The sequence below is a fragment of the Moschus berezovskii genome, chromosome 4 (assembly GCF_049115385.1).
Source record: "Moschus berezovskii isolate FMDL1 chromosome 4, NW_MosBer_1.0, whole genome shotgun sequence".
Lineage (NCBI taxonomy): Eukaryota > Metazoa > Chordata > Mammalia > Artiodactyla > Moschidae > Moschus > Moschus berezovskii.
This window is the reverse complement of record NC_142463.1, coordinates 43,373,737-43,383,585: the sequence shown is the minus strand read 5'-3', so window position 1 is coordinate 43,383,585 and position 9,849 is coordinate 43,373,737. Positions and strand designations below refer to the sequence as shown.

The 9,849-nt window shown below is 38.0% G+C and overlaps 1 protein-coding gene across 1 annotated transcript in view; it reads left to right on the top strand.

The window, feature by feature from the left end:
* Positions 1-8,267: 8,267 nt before the first annotated feature.
* C4H1orf141 (chromosome 4 C1orf141 homolog) overlaps positions 8,268-9,849 on the top strand; it is a 41,956-nt gene continuing 40,374 nt past the window's right edge. The window contains 1 exon segment of the mRNA XM_055403240.2: positions 8,268-8,351. Coding sequence (XP_055259215.2) covers positions 8,277-8,351 — 75 coding nt within the window. The 5' untranslated portion in view covers positions 8,268-8,276.

The following is a 9,849-nucleotide window of genomic DNA, read 5'->3' as shown; positions in this document are numbered from 1 at the left end:
CCCTGGTCAGGGAACTATGATCGCACATGTCTAGTTTTCATGTTGCAATGAAGACTGAAGATCTTCATTATGCTGCCACTAAGACCTGGCACACTCAAACAAATAAATATTTTAAAAAGAAAGAAAAAAACAGGAGTGAAGGACATGCTTGGAAAGGGGCAGGATGTGTCCGGGGAAAAGATATGGTAAAGCAAGGCAGAAGAAGACGGGTTATGGGGGAGGTTAACTGGAAAGGTGGAGTGAGCCAGATCCTGGGCTGTTTTCTTGAACTGTCCTGTATGTCATCTGCAGAGCTTGCGTGTTACCCTGTGGATATTGGGGAGCAAACTAAGGTTTGAGGGCTGGACTGGACCCGATCAGTGTCCTGTTTAATTAAGTCAGCTCTGATGGCATTTTGAAGGACCAATATTTGAGGGATGAAGAGGAAAGTTAGGGTCTGGCAAATTAGGGAGATTAGAGTACAGTAACTGAGAGAAGGGAAAATGAACATCTTAAGGTCTTAAGGAAGACAATCATTGAAAGTAAAAACCAGGATCATCACTCACCTAGAACCAGACATCCTGGAATGTGAAGTCAAGTGGGCCTTAGAAAGCATCACTACCAACAAAGTTAGTGGAGGTGATGGAATTCCAGTTGAGCTATTTCAAATCCTGAAAGATGACACTGTGAAAGTGCTGCAATCAATATGCCAGCAAATTTGGAAAACTCAGCAGTGGCCACAGGACTGGAAAAGGTCAGCTTTCATTCCAATCCCAAAGAAAGGCAATGCCAAAGAATGCTCAAACTACTGCACAATTGCACTCATCTCACACGCTAGTAAAGTAATGCTTAAAATTTTCCAAGCCAGGCTTCAGCAATGTGTGAACCGTGAACTTCCAGATGTTCAAGCTGGTTTTAGAAAAGGCAGAGGAACCAGAGATCCAATTGCCAACATCTGCTGGATCATCAAAAAAGCAAGAAAGTTCCAGAAAAACATCTACTTCTGCTTTATTGTCTATGCCAAAGCCTTTGACTGTGTGGATCACAATAAACTGTGGAACATTCTGAAAGAAATGGGCATACAAGACCACCTGCCCTGCCTCTTGAGAAACCTGTATGCAGGTTAGGAAGCAACAGTCAGAACTGTACATGGAACAACAGACTGGTTCCAAATAGGAAAATTAGTACGTCAAGGCTGTATATTGTCACCCTGCTTATTTAACTTATATGCAGAGTACATCATGAGGAATGCTGGGCTGGAGGAAGCACAAGCTGGAATCAAGATTACAGGAAGAAATATCAATATCCTCAGATATGCAGATGACACCACCCTTAAGGCAGAAAGTGAAGAACTAAAGAGCCTCTTGATGAGAGTGAAAGAGGAGAGTGGAAAAGTTGGCTTAAAGCTCAACATTCAGAAAACTAAGATCCTGGCATCCGGTCCCATCACTTCATGGCAAATAGATGGGGAAACAGTGGAAACAGTGCCTGACTTTATTTTTCTGGGCTCCAAAATCACTGCAGATGGTGATTGCAGCCAGGAAATTAAAAGACGCTCTTTAGAAGGAAAGTTATGACCAACATAGATAGCATATTAAAAAGCAGAGACATTACTTTGCCAACAAATTTCCGTCTAGTCAAGGCTATGGTTTTTCCATTGGTCATGTATGAATGTGAGAGTTGGACTGTGAAGAAAGCTGATCACCGAAGAACTGATGCTTTTGAACTGTGGTGTTGGAGAAGACTCTTGAGAATCCCTTGGACTGCAAAGGGATCCAACCAATCCATCCTAAAGGAGATCAGTCCTGGGTGTTCATTGGAAGGACTGATGTTGAAGCTGAAACTCCAATACTTTGGCCACCTGATGTGAAGAGCTGACTCATTGGAAAAGACCCTGATGCTGGGAAAGATTGAGGGCAGGAGGAGAAGGGGACGACAGAGGATGAGATGGTTGGATGGCATCACCAACTTGATGGAAATGGGTTTGGGTGGACTCCAGGAGTCGGTGATGGACAGGGAGGTCTGGCGTGCTGCGGTTCATGAGGTCTCAAAGAGTCGGACATGACTGAGCGACTGAACTGAACTGAATTGAAAGGCCTTGTCCACTTGGGGTCAATGTAGCCTCACTGTACATGGAATTATGTGAAAGACTATTTCTCCATTTTAACCCCAAGGTTCTATGGGTTAGGTTTCTGTGACCACATAAGAACTCTCCATTCCAGAAAGGAGCATTTCCTAGCAACTGTAAGTGTATATAAGATTGCTTCAGGTGTATGTATGCATATTTAAGAAATAAGATCATCTCATTCACCCCTAGTTAATATATCATTGAAAGGCATATGATTATATCTATTTACTTGAACACAAACTAATTTTGTTTTTTGATGAGTCTCCAAATGACAACCCACTCTATTACTCTTGCCTAGAAAATCCCATGGACGGATTCGCCTGGTAGGCTACAGTCCACGGGGTCGCAAGGAGTTGGACATGGCTGAGAGACTTCACTTTCACTTTCTAGTGTGGCAACATCATAATGCTTATCAAAGTAGCATCAAACTGTCTCCCTAGACACTTACTATATATTCAAGACCTGCACTAATGCCTTATGAGACAATGAGTTTTAGTTTTTGTTGACCAAACTCAGAAAAAAGAATTGAATAAAAAATTGAGAAGTAAAACTATGAGAAAATTAGAGAAAAGGAAAAAAGATAACAGATGACATGGTACAAAAGATATTAAATTTTTGATTTAAAGTAGAATATACTGAATTACTGGATTAAATAGAAGACATTGACTTGCTGAATAAATTCTCTTTGTTTCCCAAGTTCCAAGCATTTAGTTTGGGTATAATTGAAGAAATATCCTGTGAAGTTGGCCATCAGACATATGGAGACCATTGGTGGTTGCATGGTGACAGGTATGCAGAAAAAAACAAAATGATATGCATATGTGGAACATGCATTTTCCAGAATTTACCGGTAATCTCATACATTTTGTAACTTACCAGTAAGTGTATCATTATTTATATTTCCTTCTTTCACTTATCAAACACTTTATGTGTCACTTGCATTCACTTAGTTAAACTTCATAACAGCCCAAGTGAAGTGGTTCTTCTATTATTCCCTTTTTATGAATGGGACAATAAAGAGAGGGTAGGCAACTAGCCCATAGTCACACAGCTGGTAAGTAGCAGAGCCAAGGATTCAAACCCAAGCAGACGAATTTTAGATTTCATGTTCTTAACCAGTATACTATGCTGCCTTTCTAAGTTTGAAGGTGGGAGAGAAAGCAGTGTTTTTTAATGTTATGGCTTCATCTAGGAGAACCTCAACAGGACTCTGAAAGATTTATGCATATTCATAAATGTAAATGCAGACTAAAAGCAAGCATCAGTTCAGTTCAGTCGCTCAGTCATGTCCGACTCTTTGCGACCCCATGAATCGCAGCATGCCAGGCCTCCCTGTCCAGCACCAACTCCCAGAGTCTACCCAAACTCATGTCCATTGAGTCAGTGATACCATCCAACCATCTCATCCTCTGTCATCCCCTTCTTCTCCCGCCTTCAGTCTTTCCCAGCATCAGGATCTTCTCAACTGAGTCAGCTCTTCACATCAGGTGGCCAAAGTATTGGAGTTTCAGCTTCAATATCAGTCCTTCCAATGAACACCCAGGACTGATCTCCTTTAGGAGGGACTGGTTGGATCTCCTTGCAGTCCAAGGGACTCTCAAGAGTCTTCTCCAACACCACAGTTCAAAAGCATTAATTCTTCAGCGCTCAGCTTTCTTTATAGTCCAACACTCACATCCATTTATGACTACTGGAAAAACCATAGCCTTGACTAGATGGACCTTGGTTGGCAAAGTAATGTCTTTGCTTTTTAATATGCTATCTAGATTGGTCATAACTTTTCTTCCAAGGAGTAAACGTCTTTTAATTTCATGGCTGCAATCACCATCTGCAGTGATTTTGGAGTCCAGAAAAATAAAGTCAGGCACTGTTTCCACTGTTTCCCCATCTATTTGCCATGAAGTGATGGGACCGGATACCATGATCTTAGTTTTCTGAATGTTGAGCTTTAAACCAACTTTTTCACTCTCCTCTTTCACTTTCATCAAGAGGCTCTTTAGTTCTTCTTCACTTTCTGCCTTAAGGGTGGTGTCATCTGCTTATCTGAGGTTATTGATATTTCTCCCAGCAATCTTGATTCCAGCTTGTGCTTCCTCCAGCCCAGCGTTTCTCAAGATGCACTCTGCATATAAATTAAATAAGCAGGGTGAAAATATACAGCTTTGACTTACTCCTTTTCCTATTTGGAACCAGTCTGTTGTTCCATGTCCAGTTCTAACTGTTGCTTCCTGACCTGCAGACAGGTTTCTCAAGAGGCAGGTCAAGTGGTCTTGTATGCCCATTTCTTTCAGAATGTTCCACAATTTATTGTGATCCACACAGTCAAAAAGGCTTTGGTATAGTGAACAAAGCAGAAATAAATATTTTTCTGGAACTTTCTTGCTTTTTTGATGATCCAGTGGATGTTGGCAATTTGATCTCTGGTTCCTCTGCCTTTCATTTACCATTTTCCATTTCCTCAGTGGCTGGTGGTTAATTCATTTATTCAGGTTTTTAGGTATTCGGGATGCAAGGATGAGTTAGATCTGCCTCTGGCCTTCAATAAACAGTATAGAGTGGGGATAAAGTATATCAAATGCTTTAAGAGACTGTGATTAAAAAACTAGGACAGCAGTATATATCGACTATCATGTGAATGTAGACACTGGACATCTAAATCATAGTTTATCAGGAATTCCTCCCAGCAGAGGTGTTATTTCTATTGGTTCTTGAGGGATGCATTGGACTTAGAAATAGAGAGAATGGATAACAGCATTGTAGGCAAAGGAAATAGCAAAGACAAAGCAACTAGTGAAGGAAAATACAACACATTCAAGGACTGCAAGTTGTTCATCAGGACTGGGATATCAAGTATACATGAGGAGGAGGCAGCTGAGGTTCAAGACTTAGTCAGAGGCCAAACCTTCAGCCTGGCTGGATAAATCAAGGAGCTTGCCCTTTGTCCTGAAATCTATAGAGAGGGGTTGAAGTGTAATCAGGGAGGCATGTGATTGTATTTTTCTTGAAAAAGTAATTCAGGCAAAAGTAAGAATAAAACGGATGGGATGGAACAAATGTACAAAGAAAATTTGAAACTGTTGCATTAACCCAGACAAGTTATGAACTCTTACACTGAGACAAATAGTAATGTGAATTTATAAGAGGAAAAAAACTGAAAAGATACATAGGACGTAGAATATACAAGAGAAAGTGATTATTATATATTTAGGGAAAGGGTAGGAAGGAGTTTTCCCGGAGTGTGTTATTGTTAGTCACTCAGTTGAGTCTGACTCTTTGAGATCCCATGGACTGTAGCCCACCAGGCTTCTCTGTCCATGAAATTCTCCAGGCAAGAATACTGGAGTGGGTTGCCATTCCCTTCTTCAGGAATGAGAAAGAACAGCAAGTTGAAGATATTGGCAAGGACTGTTTAGAGAAGGTAAGATGACAGGACTGTTGTCATAGAAACCAAGAGAAGGGAGACCTGTAGAAAGCAGTGGTTAACATTAGCAAAAGTTTTAAAAACTCAAATAAGATAAATACGAGCAGACAAGGATCCACCTATTTATAAAATGGTGACCCTGGTAACTTATGGGAGCAGATTTAGAGGAATAGGTTAAGAAGTCAAATGATGACTGACTGAGAAGGAAAAGGGATGTAAAAAATTAGAAAACTTCAGTATAAACAATTATCTTAAGAATCTGGCAATCAAAGGAAGATGAGAGTGTGATGGCTAGTATGGATAATAGAGGAATTTTTTCCTGTTTTCTTTTTTTTAAATAGAATAATGAAGTAGAATTTATGCCCATAGAAGTATAAATATGAAACTGAAGTGTGAAGCCAGTATGCTGGTTTAAAATAGACATTAAAATTAAAGATTAAATCAAGAAAGGACAGGTGGTCAAATTGAGGGCCATTTAATATAATCTGGATGTTCTTGATTAGAAGGTTAGTTTTTACTTCATGCAAAAGCAGCTGGCATGCATCATCATATTAGACCTGGTGGTCCTTTGCTCTCAGCATTTACTTGAAGAGACACAACTAGGTTCTTGATACCCCTAGGATGATGATGAAAGCAAACAAGTTAGTCTGTGGTGTTACCTCCGCCCCACCCTCCCCTAGTGCCCTTCATCCACTGGTAACCACTGGCCCGTTGCCAAAGAGCTATGAAAACATTTGCAAGCTAAAAAAAGGAAATTTTGCCTCCAAAATATGAAAATAAGACTGCAAAACTGAAACTAATAACATTCTGTCAGTTTCATTGTCAAACTTCGTATTCTTCACTTCAAAAAAACTCATAAGCACAGTGATTTGCCGGAAATCACATCAAAGCTGAATAATTTGCTCATAGCAAAATAATTTTAAATCAAAAACATACAAATTTCCTTCAAATTACAGTTTTCTATGTGTGTGTTTATAAAAAAAATAGAATGATGTGGCATAGCTTAAAATGTCTGATGTGGTGTTGAAGATGAGGGACTGTAAAAGTAAAAGGCATAAGACATTTTACACTTTAAAAGCCCTGCTTTCTGTCCCTCCCACAGTAAGCAGCAAGTCTCCATTCCCTTATATAATTTACATCTTCCTCAAACTGGGAAAATGCATTCCTTTGGTTCTTCTAGTTATTTACCTCTGTGTATTTTATTTAGAAATAGAAATCTTTGTCCCCAATAAAATAAATTTTGGTGAGAATTATAGTATCCTTCCCCATATTTGAAGTAATTTTATGTTTAAGAGAAACACAGAAGTTAAAATTCCTGTAGTTGTTTTTAGGATATATAAGAGGGGTGGTTTCTAAATCTGAGAAGACAGTATACAGTGTCCAGATAATCTCTAATTTCTCCCCTACTCTCCTGTAGGAGACCCAGAGAATCTGAGGCATTCACAGTGTGCTAAAACCTTTACCCTACATCTCTCTTTCCCAAGCTGCAACACAAGGTTATGTGGTTCATACCAAGGCAGGCTATCTGCATAGCTCACGAAAGTCCTTTGTCACATAGGACTACATCATGGGATGGAGGTGGAGTCAGAGGGCTTGCTGGGATGGTAAGATACCAGCAGAGCATCAGGAATTCACCAACACAATAGATGGTATAGGAAAGAAAATAGAAAAGACAGCTAAAAGAAACCAAGTACAAAATAATTTGAGCTTTTGGCATAGGCTTCTCAATTCTTGTTTTTTCATGCTTTATTGCCTCTGTGCGGTGTTGACTGAATAATATACAATATGGGAGACACTGCATAAAAAGTTTTGAGCTAAAAAGAATCTTAGTGTAGACATTGATGTTCACTAGAAATATTGATGAATTCAATACTTTCTGTGAAGTTTTACAGACATTTAAATAAATGTCACTGGAGCCCATTCTGAATTCAGTGAACAAAAATATGTTGAATGCATGAATGTCTACTCAAATTTTTAAAATAAATAAATAAAGTAGAGGGAGTTTTGGGTTGGTATTCCTGATCCTTCCCTCCACTCTGCCCCTAGATATTTGCATTGCATTGTAAGGTACTTTGTGGCTTTTAATTTTCTCATCTGAAAATGGAAAAAAATTAGACCAGGTTCTAGTGGCTAATATTCAAGTCCCTAATGCTAATGTGGACCATCTGAGCCCAGATGAGATTTGTAGCAAATTAATTAACTGGAAATATGAACTATTATGGCAACAGACCCTTCCCAGCTTGGCTGCTGCTCCTTCTGTGTGACTGATTGCCTGCTAAGTGCTGTATTAGCCGTCTTGGATCATCGACCAATTTAATTTGAATGTAATTAATTCTATAAATGTGAGCTCTCCTTATTTACTTTCATTAAAATTAAATCATGACAAAAAGAAGATATATATCAAACTGCATGCCCTTGCTTCAGGTATGAGTCACATCTGGTTCTCATAGTAATCTTAAACTTTCTTCAACTCACCTTTAATAACGCTTTTAAAAATTCCTGGGGCCCACATGCTTCTGGGAATTCTGATCATATGAGCTTCTGTCTAAAACATTTGAGTACTTCTACAATTCTGTGATTTGTTCCATGACCTAGAAAAGAACTGTATTCTTTTCTTTACCTAAAACAGTGTTGGAAAGGTGTGTCTTTTAATTTATGCCTAAATAATTAATTATATGTTTAATTTTGTTTTGGAGATTTATTCCTCCCCCCACCCCTTCCTTTTAAATAGGAATTTACTGACTGACAATGGCAGAAAGAGTCTTAGAGAAGTTGGATATTCTTGATGAGCAAGCAAAGACCCTCTTGGCCACAAGAGCAAAGGTTTGTAAAATACGAGCTAAAATTCACTAAATTTTATCATTAAAAGGTTATCATTTCAAATGTGAATGGGCTACAGATTAATTTTTAAAAAGGTAATAATTGTATTAGTTGAAAGAGTCATCTATGTAATACTATAAAGAATTGATTAAATATACGAGGTAACGTGCAGCCAGCTGTGATGTTTGATTATGATGCATCTAACCTGTTTTTTTTTTTTTTAATCCTAAGCAGTCAAATAGTAAATGTGACTATTCCTGGGACTTCCCAGGTGGTTTAGTGACTAAGACTCTATGATCCCAATGCAGGGACCCTGGGTTCAATCCCTGATCAGGGAACTAGATCCCACATGCTACAACTGAGTGTTCACGTGCCGCAACTAAAGACCCCACATGCCACGACTAAGACCCAGGGCAGATAAACAAATAAATAGTTTTTTTTAATGTGACTACTATAGTTTTTACTTTTATGTTAAACGTAAAAACTTGTTTAGTTGGTTCATTAAAAGGAAGAAAATATTTGATATAGCTACCAAGTTAGAAATAAAGTTCTTAGAAAATAAACTGAAAAGTGTTTGTTGTTCAACTGCTAAGTCACGTCCAACTCTTTTGGAACCCTATGGACTGTAGCCTGCCAGCCTCCTCTGTCTATAGAATTTCCCAGGCAAGAATACTGGAGTAGGTGGCCATTTCCTTCTCCAGAAGATCTTCCCTACCCAGGGATTCAATGTCTCCTGCATTGCAGGTGGATTCTTTACCACTGAGCCACCAGGGAAGACCCAAAAGAGTGAGACTCTTATTAAATATAAGATATAAATAACAGTTCTGAAACACCAGATTTTTTACATGTGAGTCATTTAAATTGGTTACAAAAAGACTTGTAAGATAATATAACAATGTGGATAAATGAAGTATATATAAAGAACAACAGAGTTTGAGAAATCAAGGAGGACAGCACATAGAGAAACTCTTAAGTGAATAAACATATTTGCAAACCTGAAAATGAAGGCATGAATGTTTTAATAATAATTTGCTTTTTAAATATTTCATAATTATCTCCTTTCATTCAGAAAATAAAGTAGAGGAATATGGAAAAATGGAATACATTTGTTCTGTTATAGCTATCAAAATTTTGAAATACCAAGCCAAGTGTAACTTAACTAAAGCAAACCTGTTAGACTTTGACACCCCAAAGTTTATTGCTTTTTAATTTTTTATTTTAAATGAATTGTAATTTACTTTAAAAGTATAATCAGAGATAAATCTATTAAATTTGTCACAAAATTTCTTTATACATAAAAGGTTAAGTTATAATTAGTAATAATAATTCTTACTTTTCTGGGAGCCTCCTTTGCACAAAGCATTTCCATGTATTTTCTCATTTTGTGTAACTATGCTTAATTCATGTGACTGACAGAAAATTCTCTGGAAGTTCTTTTAAAAGTATATAAAGTCATTAAGAAAATATTTTCTTAGTTTTCAAGTTATATTTTTGGAAACAA